Source organism: Sphaeramia orbicularis, chromosome 4, assembly GCF_902148855.1.
Source record: "Sphaeramia orbicularis chromosome 4, fSphaOr1.1, whole genome shotgun sequence".
Lineage (NCBI taxonomy): Eukaryota > Metazoa > Chordata > Actinopteri > Kurtiformes > Apogonidae > Sphaeramia > Sphaeramia orbicularis.
Window position 1 is genome coordinate 34,921,173 of NC_043960.1, and position 13,636 is coordinate 34,934,808.

The 13,636-nt window shown below is 39.5% G+C and overlaps 3 protein-coding genes across 12 annotated transcripts in view; 1 reads left to right on the top strand and 2 right to left on the bottom strand.

Annotated features, from left to right (window-relative positions):
• The first annotated feature begins 2,052 nt into the window (after positions 1-2,052).
• Positions 2,053-3,906, top strand: cldn33b (claudin 33b). Its single transcript, XM_030133274.1, has one exon. The coding sequence runs from the start codon at positions 2,311-2,313 to the stop codon at positions 2,968-2,970; it is 660 nt and encodes a 219-aa protein (XP_029989134.1). The 5' UTR covers positions 2,053-2,310; the 3' UTR covers positions 2,971-3,906.
• A 3,737-nt stretch (positions 3,907-7,643) lies between these two features.
• On the bottom strand, positions 7,644-11,822 carry cldn34a (claudin 34a). Its single transcript, XM_030131976.1, has 2 exons — positions 11,684-11,822; positions 7,644-8,695 (listed from the first exon to the last, which is right to left on the bottom strand). The coding sequence occupies exon 2, from the start codon at positions 8,619-8,621 to the stop codon at positions 7,863-7,865; it is 759 nt and encodes a 252-aa protein (XP_029987836.1). The 5' UTR covers positions 8,622-8,695; positions 11,684-11,822; the 3' UTR covers positions 7,644-7,862.
• Positions 11,823-11,936: 114 nt separating this feature from the next.
• The window catches only part of shroom2a (shroom family member 2a), a 32,921-nt gene continuing 31,221 nt past the window's right edge, over positions 11,937-13,636 (bottom strand). For 8 of the 10 annotated variants that reach the window (XM_030131965.1, XM_030131964.1, XM_030131966.1 and 5 more), the window contains one exon: positions 13,017-13,608. In XM_030131965.1, the coding sequence (XP_029987825.1) occupies positions 13,336-13,608 (273 nt within the window). In that variant the 3' untranslated portion in view covers positions 13,017-13,335. Of the gene's footprint in view, positions 13,609-13,636 lie in introns of all 10 variants that reach the window. The other 2 variants (XM_030131963.1, XM_030131962.1) reach the window with 1 other exon arrangement.

A 13,636-nucleotide genomic window follows, 5' to 3' on the forward strand; every position in this document is an offset into this window, starting at 1 on the left:
TTTAACTCAACATATCCCCCTCTATACCCATGCTTTGGTCTAGATTATGTATCTGTGGTATGTCAGTAAAATAAATTTCATTTTTCTTTGTGTTTGTCAAAGTGAAACACACCAAGTGCTGGATATCACATAGACTTATTACAAATGCAAATTGTTTTCTTCAGAATTTACAGGAAACACAGGAAAATTTGGCAATTCCAATTTTCTTGTGGCTCCTGAGCAGTGATAGAAAATGAGAAAAACAGCAAAGTACTAATAATAGTGAGATATTTCTTCTTAATGTTTGTTTGTCTGTTTTTAGTGCTGGTTGAATGCTATCACTTTATACACAATAGGCAAACCCAGTATTTTTTGTCGACATCTAGTGGTGATAAATAGGAACTACAACAACACTGTCAGATGCATTTCCTCATAGTTGTCCTCTAGTTTCCTAATGACTGACACTGCAGAGCAAGACACACAAGGGAAATTACCAGTGAAACAGGATTTTAGTTGCCAGACCAGTAGAGATGATCATGATAGACTTTGCACTTGTGTTGCAACCAACTTCAACATAGAAATACCTTTTAAAAACTGACATGGTTTGTGGGTTCTACAAAAACCAATATGTTGCCCCCTTACTGCTGTATAGAGTACAGTAAATTATTTGTGTGGTGCTTTTGGAGAAATCAGATCAGCCACTGCTTAACTGTACTGAGTTTCGCATTACAAAGTGTAGAAGAAAACATCTTGTCTGGTGGGTCCTTGTCATGCTATCGTGATTCCACTCCTCCATGCAGACGAATGCACCCCTGCTGGGTGAATGTGTGCAGCTGAGCAGCCGTGCAGCCTTTGTCAGGACGTCAGAGCTGTCAGCTGAGCACTTTGTTCTCTGGAGGAGGAGGAGTTTTACAGTCGGCTGGGGGATTTTTATCTGTGCATTTTTGTTTGTGCTGTGTAAAACTGTGCATGTTTATGACGGCCAAACATTTTCACATCATCAGAGCTTTGATCTATAGCCTCCTACGTTCATTTCCCACAGGCTGAGTTCGTATGAGAGCGCACAATAGGATGCACTGTTGTTTCACTTTCAGTCACATGTAAGCTGAGAGCTGCTACCCAAAAGTGGTGAATATTAAATATAAGTCAGATATATTTACTGCTCTGATCACAGGTAAATATTACAAATTATGCAACAAACATTACTGCCCCTGTTTAATTTGATTAATGCATAATAAACGAATAAAGACCCAGTTACATGTATCTTACAGAGGATGGCCTTCATAAAACAGTGATTCTAATGTGTTAGGGATATTTTGGAGTATAATATGATATCATCTTGAAACAGATTTGAAGGAATTTTTTTGCTACCTCGGCTGGAGATGAGTTATTATAGTTCCTGAAAAATAAGAGCAAAATTAAAAGATTTTTTTAGATTAAAAAAATACAGGAAAGAATGCAGCACAAACTAAGATTAAAAAAACAACAACAAAACTACAGGTAAAAGTAGCCTTCTCACAGTTTAATGGTTCGTTTTTACTAAAAACTTAACTAGGTTTGCACAATAAGCAACACTTTTGTTTGTTTATATTCCTTGTGTTTTTTAATCAATTCAACAATTTCTGTAAAGCCCTGTGAGGTGACTTTGTTGTGATATTGGGCTCTATAAATAAAACTGAATTGAACTGAATTGAATTGAATTGAATTTTGTCATATATTTGATGTCATGTATTCTTCCATTGCACCTTTTTAAGCTTCTATAAATCACACTTTCATATTACTACCAGAAGAACTAAAAATACTTATTTCCTCAGGTTTCAAGTTAAACTAAAACTAATTATTGAGTCAAAAATCTTGATTATTGTGTTTATTTATTTACTTAATGTTACTGCTATCTCTTTAGAGGCCACACAGGATACAAAAGTGGTCATTAGAGACTGTTTGTAAAATGCAAAATATAAAGTTCTGTCTCCATATAATGACGTCCCCAGTGGGAAAAGTGATCTTGTCAGAGTCCATGTCTGCCTCTGCCCCTGCTGCCCATTGGCACAGCAGCAGAGGCAGGAGGACCACAAAGGGGAGGGCCGAACAGACCCCTCTCCTCCCTGCAGCAGAAGATGTGTGCTCCTCTGAGTGGGAAACGGTTTGTGAACGAGCTCCCAGCCCAGAGCCGGAGCAGTCAGCGTCAACCATCAGATGTTCAGAGCAGCTCCTGTCCCATCTGGACATCACAAGGCCTCTCCATCTCAAGAGCAGAAGTGAAGGAGCAGAAACTCTCGTTGCTCGGTCAAGCGTGGAAGGCCGGAGTGAGAGACAGAGAGGGGCAGAAACATGGACACGTGCGCCTGTGCTTTGGAGCTGCTGGGGATGCTGGTCTATGTCGGAGCGTGGCTCTGCACTTTGGCCACCACCATCCTACCGCAGTGGCTCACCATGTCCACCGCCCTGCTGCCTGTGGAGAGCTACGAGCTGGGCCTGTGGGAGACCTGTGTGGTCCAGGACGTCGGGGGCATGGAGTGCAGAGCCTACGACAGCCTGCTGGGTCTTTCCAGTGACCTCAAACTGGCCCGCATCTTCATGTGCGCCTCCCTTGCTGTTGGCATCCTGGGAATACTGGTGGCTATACCTGGACTTTACCTGGTCAACACCTGTAAGGATCAAGGAGGCACCAGAACCAAAAGGGTCTTAACTATCATAGGGGGGATTCTGGGGGTGGTGGCCGGAGTGCTCTGCCTGATCCCTGTGTCCTATATGGCACATTTAGCAGTCATCCATTTCTTTGATGATAAAGTTCCTGATGTGGTGCCGCGGTGGGAGTTCGGTGATGCCTTGTTCTGCGGGTGGGTAGGAGGGTTTCTCCTCATAGTGGCCGGGCTCCTTCTGCTCACCTCCTGCTTCTGCACACAGGTGGAGCCTCAGCCGGCGCTGCAGCGCAGGTACCAGGTCATGAGCACAGACGTTTCCTACAGGAAGCGATCAGAATACGTTTAACATTTCCACTTCCACCAGGCTCATTTAAGGGTTAGGGTTAGGAAAAGAGTAAGTTCCAAAGAGGAAGATATGATGCACTGGCACTACTTCCTGAAAACAGAAATCCTATTATTGGTGGAAATCAAAAACTCTTTATTTTAGATATCTGATCAAAGAAGACTACTTGACCACTGGGCTCTGATTAGGTTAGGAAGAAGGTGTCGTCCAAAAGGAAATGAAGCCCGGCTTTAGTTTCTGGGCTACCTTTGTGCCATGTTTGGACTGATGTACTTTAGGTTGTGTTTTAGCCACAAGCTTAACAAAGAAAATGGAAGAATTCCCTTTCAAATGAAGTCTGACATCTGTGTTATAACCCTAAAACCTGAAGAAAAAAAAGGGTGGTGAAAAGGGTGGATGTTAACAGGTTAAGAAGTGAAATATATATTTTAAAAAAAACTGCATAGAGACTGACGGCACTACACAATCACCTGTAGAACTGCACTTCATACTGATTTAAAGATGTAAATATGGTTTATGTTCAAGATGCCAATATAGGTTTGTAGAAAAAAGGATTTCAGCAAAATGCTTGAATTTTTGTAAAAGAAATCCAAGATCAACAGTGGCAACTATGTAGAAAATATCTGTAAATCCTCAGTGAATATTTGCTTTAGCTTTTTTACATTATCTGCACAGTCCAGCTGCATTTAAAAACTGCTGTGACCAGTAAATGTACAATATGTTTTATAAAATGCTTTTTTTTTCTGAGATGACTTCAGGGTCTTTCTCTTATCACTTCAAGAAAATAGTTTGTTTTACAGGACACTTTATAGCCTTTTCCATGCTGTGATTGTAAATTATTGTTAATACTAAAGCACAGAGATTTTGTGTCTTGTTAAGTTTGTGTTGCATTGTGCAGCACATTCAGATGATTCTCATAAACACTTCTGTTGAAATTAATCAGTTAGTTGTCTCTTTTTTCATGTGTACATGAAGACAATGGATTCAATTTTTGATGATGATCTATTGAGATGTTTTTACTGAGGATGACACATGGCTTCTCAGTTGCCTCATCATCTGGTTGTCATCTCATAATACAAACCTACAACCCTCCCTGGTCTCTGGACGCCCTCTAACCAGACGACAAACTGAAAACAGCCGTCTCGGTCCTTCAGGTGTGTCTGCTTTGCGGTGGTGGAAACACAGCTTGAGACTAATTCCATCAGATTTCCTGGTCACTTGCTGAGCTAAGCTGTGTTTAATGAACGCCTTAATGGGCAACATGTACTGTGAAGAATGTAGAACAGGTTACCCTTGCGACTCTTGCTTTGACATAATTACACAAATTTGCCAAGGTCAGAGGCCACCCGCTGATTTCTTCACTCTTAAACCTCTGTCTCTATCATTTACACATTTACACAGTGACATGAATGCATCATTGCACAGGTCTCTAAGGGAGGATGAGAGCTTTATAGACTTTCATAACTTAATGATGGCACTTTCTATGTCTTATAGTGTGAAGTTAATAAGAGTTAATGATCCTGTCACTACAGTATAGGTTGCTTAAGCGGCCTGAGACATGATAGACTTTTTTTCTGTCAGCTGTGGAGGCGCCCTCCTCTGCTCTGACGCCATGCCGGCTGTAGGGAGGTGTCTGCAGTCTCGCAGTGTGAGGGCAGCGATCAGCAGGGAGGCACAGAAAACAACTGCAGAGATGTTTGTCCTGATTACTGTAACACAGGAAATGGTCTTCTTCTCGTAAAGAATTAGCTTTAAATGGACTGCAAACAAACAAACCGGTGGATTTATGAGCTCACTGTGGATACAGCAATGTGGACATTTAGTTTATTATCTTTAGAAATGACTGGCTGTAACACAACCCTCTGTCCTGACAGTTCAGATGGAGATAAAAATCATCAAACCTTGAACTTTGAAAAGAGTTTATATCCATGGATTCACAGACTTTTACTGCTTATCACCCCCTGATCTTGATGTGTCCTCACTCACTCAACAGATCCCATATGATAAGTGAATCTCCTTATCTGCCTGCAATGACAGTCAGAAAAATCAGTCAACAGTCAGAAATAAACCTAATCACCTCACTTAGTTTAGTGACTCTCATGGAAGAGATTTTGTTAAAAATGTCATATAAATCCACAGGCATTTGTTAAGAAGGAAAAACCACCAAATAGGATTACAAACTGATGTCATGCTGATGTTCAGTACATGTTCAACGGCTAGTAAGCTGAGTGTCGACATGAATCAGCTGAAACTCTTTTTGTACGTTACATTTGACAGAGGCCTACAGAAAAAAAATATCTAAGATGCAGACAAAAGCTAAAAAGACTTTGTGAAATATTTAGATAAAAGTCTGAATAAACAGCTGAAATACTAGGTTGAACATTTGTAAAAAAAAAAAAAAAAAAAAAAAAAAAAAAAAAGACCTTAATACATAATTAAAAAAGAAAGGGTACTTGAATTTGTCTGATTATATTACGCTAATCAGAATCACTGCTTTACTTAAGTTAAAGTAATGTTAATATATTGAAAATTCTTTCAGTGCAAATAACAAAACCTTGCTTATAAAGGTATATAAGTATTATCAGCAAAATATACATTAACTACAAAAACTCAAAGTAGTCTCATTGTAGTAAAATGCAGAATTTGATGTTATGGGTTCATTTTACTGATGAACATGTTTATGCTCATTTGATACTCTATAAACTGTTCATCGTCTATAACAATGTAACATAAGATTATCATATGTTTATAGTGTCTCTGAACCACAAATAGAGCCACTTAACTCTAAAAAAGTCAACTTTTCAGAAGCTCAAAAAAAAAACAAAAAAAAAACAGGCCTGTTTTCAGCTTTGTGTCAGTGCATGAGGGTTTTAAGAATTTATTTAACTTAACAGAGGGAGAATACCTGTAATATGAGAAGGAACTGTATCTGTAAGACAAATGTGCAATAAAAAGTATAATATTTAGCTATGACATGTAGTGGAGTAGAAGTATAACAGTGCATAAAATGGAGAGTAAATGTGCTTAAATTCCTCACTGCTTCCTATGCCAGTCAAAACACAGTCTTCTTTTTGTCAGGTATTTGAGTTGAAAATGCAGGGCAGCAGCTGTAACTTTCACCTTTTGCCTAAACAAATCTTGATATAAGCAAATGATTGCAGACATCTCAGGAGATAAAAGAACACGAAGCATCAATCTCAATCCTTGTCATGCATTTATCATTGCTAAAAAAACATCTTTGTGAACTGAGGGTACGGTAAGTTTTAGGAGAAATGCTGTATACTTTGATAACATATCACGTTTTATTAGACCGTCCTCTCTTAAATCTTTCCTATCAGTGTTCCTCCATTATATCTGGTGGAATAGATAACAGAGCATAAGCGATTAGATAAAACATAAACAGATCTTTCTTATCTGCAGAGGGGAATGTGCAAGTGTTTTACAAAGAAGTGGGAGAAGAGAGAATTGGAGATAAATGATCCAAATAGTTTTTTCTAAAATCTCTTATCTAGAGGAATGTTTATGCATCATCTTCAGTTTAAGTGAGTTTCAGTGAATCTGTTGCACACATACAGCAGTTTTTCTCTCATGATGAAGCACCTCACCGCTCCTCCTGTAGCGGTCAGAGCAGGTCTACCATTTATCCACTTGTAGGGCTTGTGTTTTTGACAGAGAGCCGGTGCTCAGCTCAAGAGGGCCTTTTGTTCCTCAGCAGCTAGACGCCTCCAGAGAGGTGCAGCAGGGCCACTGGGCCAGAGTGTGTCCATGTGTGTGTGTGTCTTCTCTGGCAACAGTCACCACTGTGAGGCGGCCCCCTCTCCATACTCACATGCCTGCTCTCGTCAGCCTCCTACCCAGGTCACATGGTCAGGGCCCACCCTTCCACAGTCAACCTGACCCGCTCAGATCCCTCCTCACACAGGGCTCGTTAGAAGCCCACACCTTGACGTGTCACCTCCCCCGAGCCTGTGCGCAGATAATGCTGATCAGTCACTACAGGAACGCTCTGTTGTTGATCCTGACAGCGCTCTTGGATAACACAAGAGTGATAAACTTTGTTATTACATGTCCAGATACACACCTGTCCCTGAACTCTGGTGAATTCAAACTGACTTCACAGCAGAGACATTCACTTCAATACACAAAAAGTAATCATAGTTTCAGGAGTTAACTACATGCAACTCCTCAAACTATATTCATTATTATTTGTTTTTGCTAATTTTGAGCCATAAAAGGCAATAAATAACAATGTTTCACCTCAGCTTTTCGACTGTATATTGAACCTTCTCTGACCAGTCCCTCCCCTGCCATTACTCATTTTACCATGACATGTCTAAAAAGGTGAAAGTGATAAAATATTTTAGCTGTTACAGTTGTACACATTACAAAACTGAAGAGTAATATAACAGGACCAGCTTAAAGGGGAAAGTTACATCATTTTTTTCTTCAGTTCTTTATGTTTTTTAATTGCCTGAAAAGTAGATATTAAATCATACTCCACTGTATGAATATGTAGTGAGTGGGCTTTGTATGTGGTTGTATTACATGGTCAACTGGGTGGCCAGACATCCTTTAGTTCCACCCATGGATTTATCTTTTTCCAGAGTGAAATAGTTGGTAGTTTGTAAAGCTGTACTGAAAGTAGTTTCCCCAACACAGGCAGATAAACAGAGATTTGATCAGCTTTTATTATTGTAGATTCGATGACAAAGAGCTTTTGACTGTTATTCTGAATACTGATGATGTTATAAGTTCAAACAGTCTCCTGGATTGGTATGTATTATGCAGTGTTGATAATGAACCAGATTTATTCCATCATCCATGAATAAAAAGTGAAAATAAGGAAAAATCAGATGCTCAGTAAGTCACAAAACATAACTGTAGGTATGGTTTTGTCAATGTGACTCCTCTTCGATGTGAAATGCAGGATTATCTCTGCCCTGGCTGCTTCCATTCGGCAGTTCTGATTTCTGTGTCAGGGTTGTTCCAGTCCAGGGGTTGTGAAGGGGGTCCCTAGTGTCTCTGGGGGCCTCGGAGCTCAGTGTCTGCCAGACGTATCTGTAGCTGAGGAAAAACAGGCCGCTTATGAAAATGAGGATGGAGGCGAAAATGCCGACTACGATGGCAGTGCCAACCTGCTGCCAGATGGGAGCAGCAGGGAGGTGGAACTCAGGAGGAAAGTCTATGGTTCTGTTGTTCAGCACTGAGCTCATGTTCCATATCAGTGGCACCAAAGAACACAGCGCTGTGAACACATACAGAGTCCCTGTCAGCAGGAAGAAAAGCCTGATGTGTCTGCGATTCTCCACGGAGAAGTAGACCATCCTCATGGCAAAAGTAGCGCTGATGTTGGCAGCTAGGCCACAGAGAACCGCCAGCACCATCAGCACCTGAGCCACAGGGATCTCTGCCGGCGCGAAGGGGTCCGAGATGCTGATACTCTGACAGTTCTCTATCCTGGAGAGAACGTGGCTGTAGAAACACGTTCTCCAGATGCCCACCCAGGCCACGCCTGAGGTGATGATGGATTTATCAGACACGTGCCACAGACGCCATTCATTGAGGCCAGCTGTGGCCACGATGAGGATCCATGCCAGGACACCCAACATCAGGCCCAGGAACTGCCTGTGCGCTGTGTGAGCCAAGTAGAGCATCTTGTCCAGAGAGGGCACTAATGCACAGATGGTGGTCCACCCTCACATGTCGAGGTCTCTGACATCCATCACACCTGACGAAAACAGAGACAACAATGATTATTAACAAAACCATCTACACCTCCACTTCAGGGGTCTACGATTATCAAATATAAGTCCACCAGCTCGCAAACATAGCATCAGAATCAGGGCTCAGCTCACTCAATAACCCAAACAGATTTTGTAAAGGACCACTATGTAAATCTGTATGTGATTATATTACATATGAGTTGTAGTCTGTATTGTGTTGTGAACAGGTTTATTGACAGTAGCTGACTCTATTTCTAAGCTAATAGTGGTATGTTATAGTAGTAGTAGTAGTAGTAGTAGTAGTAGTATAGTAATAGTAGTAATAGTAGTTGTACAATGCTGCTGCTGTAGAAGAGCAGAAGAGAAGCACTGAAGAAGTCACTCTACACAAAACACTGTAAATAATAAATGGACAGAGGAACAGTGATGTCGGCTCTTTGTTTCTGAGCTGCCACGTTGGCTTTCTGGAGCCAAATGAGCCGATAGAGAGCTGAAGCCCCATCTAGTTGTGCCCCGTGGTACCTAATTTCAGAAAGAAAATGTATTGCAGTCAATGGTGAGAGACATTTTTGGATCACTTTTGAATAATGTCATCATTTATACATGATAGAGTAAAAGGTACTTTTACAAGTCATGAAAGTGTGAATTTGTCACAAAACTGCAGACTATCAGACTGTGAAAATATATATAAACAAGGACCACACATCTGAAAGCCATGGAGGTCACATCAGTGTTAGAGTCTGATCAGAGTTGTTGAAGATGTCTCTACAGCTTCAATATGACCAAAACTGAAGTGATTTTCACCTATTTTTATACTTTTTCACCTCACTGTGCGCAGTCTCTTGAGACGTGTAGTCCACTGAACTGTTTAACACAAAACTAGATTCTTTGTTGTGTTTTTCAAAAACTGCGACTTATTTGACTTGTAAACTGATCTTTTAAATTGACAAAGATCTATACGCATGGGTAAATGGTGGCATAAATTAAGATGGGATTAAAATTTTTCCCATGGGGCACAGCAGAAGGGGTGGAGCTGTGTGAGTGGGAGGGGTCAGAGGTGAGTTAATGCTAAGGGTTAACAGCTAACAGTAAATTTCACCAAGCAAGATGCAACAAAGTCATTTTAGGGTCTTTTTCATTTAACTGATTAAACTCAACAACAGGCTAAGTGTTTGTCAGGGAAATAAAGTGTTTTATTAAATAAACAGAAACTAGACAGGTCTGACTCGGCTGGTGCAATGTCACACAGACCTGATGATCAACGCTTTTTATTTGACCTGAGACCTAATAAACAGGACAATAAAGTAAATATGGACCAGCAGATCACCTATCAGAGGGTTGAAATAAAGTACATGATACTAGAATGAGTTCTGGAAAAAATGACTAAGTATTATTGACTTAAGTATTTTAGAGATGAGTCCAATGAAAATCTATTGGAGCCAATGGTTTTTAGCACCCCCCAGTGACCGTCAGTGATATTACAGCTATAAGATACTTTGACTTTATTTTTGAAGCAAAGCCTTATCCTTTGCTGTCCACAGAAATTGGAATAGGGAACTGAATTATTAGGTTAGCAAACAATCAGCTCCTGGCACAAAACAGACATCAACACTTCAATTTAGATTAGATTAGATTGAACTTTATTGCATGAATCTTACATAATGAACCTTTAACACAATTGTATGAGTGTCTATTCATGAAGATTAAGGCTGTGTATCTGCAAGAATCTGGTATCATGACAACATCAAATTTAAATTAAATATATTACACTATATTGCGATATTATAAATCAGGCAACATAATGCAGTTATTTAAAATTAATCTTTGGAAAAACAGTCACAAATAGCAAAACACAGCACACCATCGGTTGCGTAACATAAAGTTTACTCTATGCTACTTCCTGTCTCAGCTGATGTTACTACATTAGAGTTAAAGAAGGCTGATTACAACACTGTTATCAAGGAGTCAGAGGTTAGACAGTCATAGATATGTGCATCAAAAGTGTTAATTTAAAGTCGATACTGTACCATAGAATGTAAAATCAGGACTATCAAGTGTGGAACATTTGCTTATACCTTTAAAGCATGTATTCTAAGTGTCACCTTTTTTAATACATATTTTAGTTTTCACAGAAAATGACAAATGGAGTTACACAAAACAAACAAGGGAAAAAAAAAACCTGCTTGTGATTTCTGTTTGTAGTATCTGCCTCCACGCCAAAAAAAAAAAGTCATTTGTTTTATAATGCTATCTAAAGAGAGTCTAGATTCTACAGATATATATAATGTTCCAGAGAACAGTGTCATAGTTACTTAACATTTATTCTTAATTTACAGATCTTAAATTTAACCTGGAAGTCTTGCTATGAACTCTTTTAAAGTCATTTTTGGTGTATTTAGAAATTAAGAAAATACTGATGTGTAATGGGTGTGTTTTTGGTGCAGGAGTGATTGAGCCTCAGTCCACAAGTCACGACAAAATACAAAAGAAAATTATGGCTTATGCATAGTATGTATATGATCATCTTTTTAGGTTAGTTCTACATTTACACCAACTCTGCAATGTTATATATTACAATTTTTGTGTTAAAGTGTAGGTAGAAATTGTGTTTCTATGGGAGGGGAGCTTAAATTGGCGTTTAAATTCCAACTTTCTGGTCTATTACTGTAATTTTTTTTTTTTTTTAACCTACTAAATACAAATTATGACTTCACTTTTCAGTTTAAAGTCTAAAATACTGCAAGTGTAAGATGTACACATACAGTTTGTAAATGAGAGCTAAAAGTATTACCTTTAGATGAATACCATCAAAAATGAGAATGTAAATATCACCAAACATGTATGATTTTAATAAGTTAAAATGTCAGGCGGCAGATACAGTACACAATACAGTACAGTAACATGTTGCTGTGGGTAATGATTGTCCATTTAAATCATTACAACTTAAGTCATAAAGTAAAAAACACCCGTGTTAGATTTTATCCTTAACTCACCTTGATGTGTCTTCAATCCCTGTTACTTGCTGCTCTTACTTGACATTCAAAATTTCCAGTACATTGTATTTTTCATTGGAGGAACATCGGGGGTCCACGTATGGCTCAACATGAAGGATCACTGTAAGATAAGTCTCGTCCAGTCAAAGTCTTCACCTTATTATGAGCAGGGAGGAGCTTAGCGAGGTTAATGAATGACACTGGGAAATGAGGCGATCACTGATAACAAACCAATCACACCACATTTTCTGGATTCAGCAGACTCTTTATTTGATATAAAGGAGCACAGCTGATAAAGTGTTAAAGAGTCGGGCTGCAGCAGTGCATGAAGCGTGTGAAACTGTAAAATACTCAAATGTGCAGAACAAAACTTCTCCAACAGGCTTTAACTCTGGAGGAATTATTTCATCCTAACTGTCTGAAATTTAGACATTCGATACACAAACATTCATGCTGGTCAAAATGCATTGGAATGAAATATTCCATATTTGGTCGCAAAATGAACAACCTGAACAATTTTAGTTGAAATATAACTACAAGTCAAGTAATAAAATTAGAAATACTATGCAGTACACAGCTCACTCTATTATTCATAGCGCCTTACACAGGGGCTGTCAATCTGTGGAACTATGCATTCAACATCTGCCCTGTGAAAAGTAATACACAGTGAAGTAATGAGACACTACACAAAATACACAACCACTTAGTCAACTCATACGTGACTTATGATCTGAACAAACATTTCTGGCTGTGAAGAACTGATACAACATGCAGAGGTGAATCAAAGACCAAACAGTGTTCGCAGTGACATGGGTGACCCCAGGCACTTCCAACGTGAATTTCACTTCAGCAAAAAAGACTGAATGTGAAGTGCTCCAAGTGGAACAAGTGCTCTTTAAAATGACCAGTATCTGCCCGCCTTCTCTTCACAGGTACATTCACAGGGCTGCTGCTGCACTTACACCCGTCTCAGTCTTCATTTTATTGCATTACACAAGAAAGATTTCTTCAAGGAGGAAAGCGGGGGCACAATAATCTTAGTAAAAGGCCACTAGTTTAAATGGAAATGATAATTTAAAAAAAGGGTTTACTGAAATATCTGGTCAGATTTAATGGACTGTGTGATTCTGAATGTGAAATTAATAAATGTTTTGCAATGTGGACACAAATCTTGATAAATACTCCTAGAAGCTCACGTAGCATGGCTGCTAAAATCAGTTACAGACGAAATACTGTCCCCTCTTGCATGGATTCAAAAGGCTATAATAAATTACTAAAAAAAAAAAAAAAAACAGAACAAAAACAAAGCAAAAATGGTGCCTGGTTACCTTTAAAAAACATTAGATACAGCTGTTGATGCCTGGAAAAGCAGCATCTTTCACAAAGGAGTTAACTCTAAGATCCAAATGGGATATGGCAGTCAACTTCAGAGGATGTGAAGTGTAGGACATGATTCACTGCAGAAGTATATGTGCGAGACACTGACGAGAAAAAGGATAGGAAACACAACAGTGTCTATTGCTGCAAATAGATTCTCATCTTTGTCTCCCTCTGCTGGACGCAGGGATCAACTGCAGTTCAGATCAACAAAACCAGTCTTTATGTTTTTCAGAGATCGACCTATTTCAAAGACAAAAAAAACTCCCCCGTCTTTACAATGACAGCCTCTGTTCTATCGGCAGACTGTCCATCAGACACTTGAGTTGCTCCTCGCCCAGTTTAATTTTGTCCTCAAGCTTGCGCTGCTCGATGATGAGCGCAGACTTCATCTTGACAAAGTGCTCGTAGTCTGTAAGGCTGTCTTCTGGCAGATAGTTGGCCAGAATGTCATAAACCACACGCTCCCTACGGTCCAGGTTCTCCTTGAGCTCCTTGGCATCCTCATGCTGTCGAATCAACAACTTCCTCTTCTCAATCAATGTACGCTGTGGAAAATGAAACACGAAACAACAG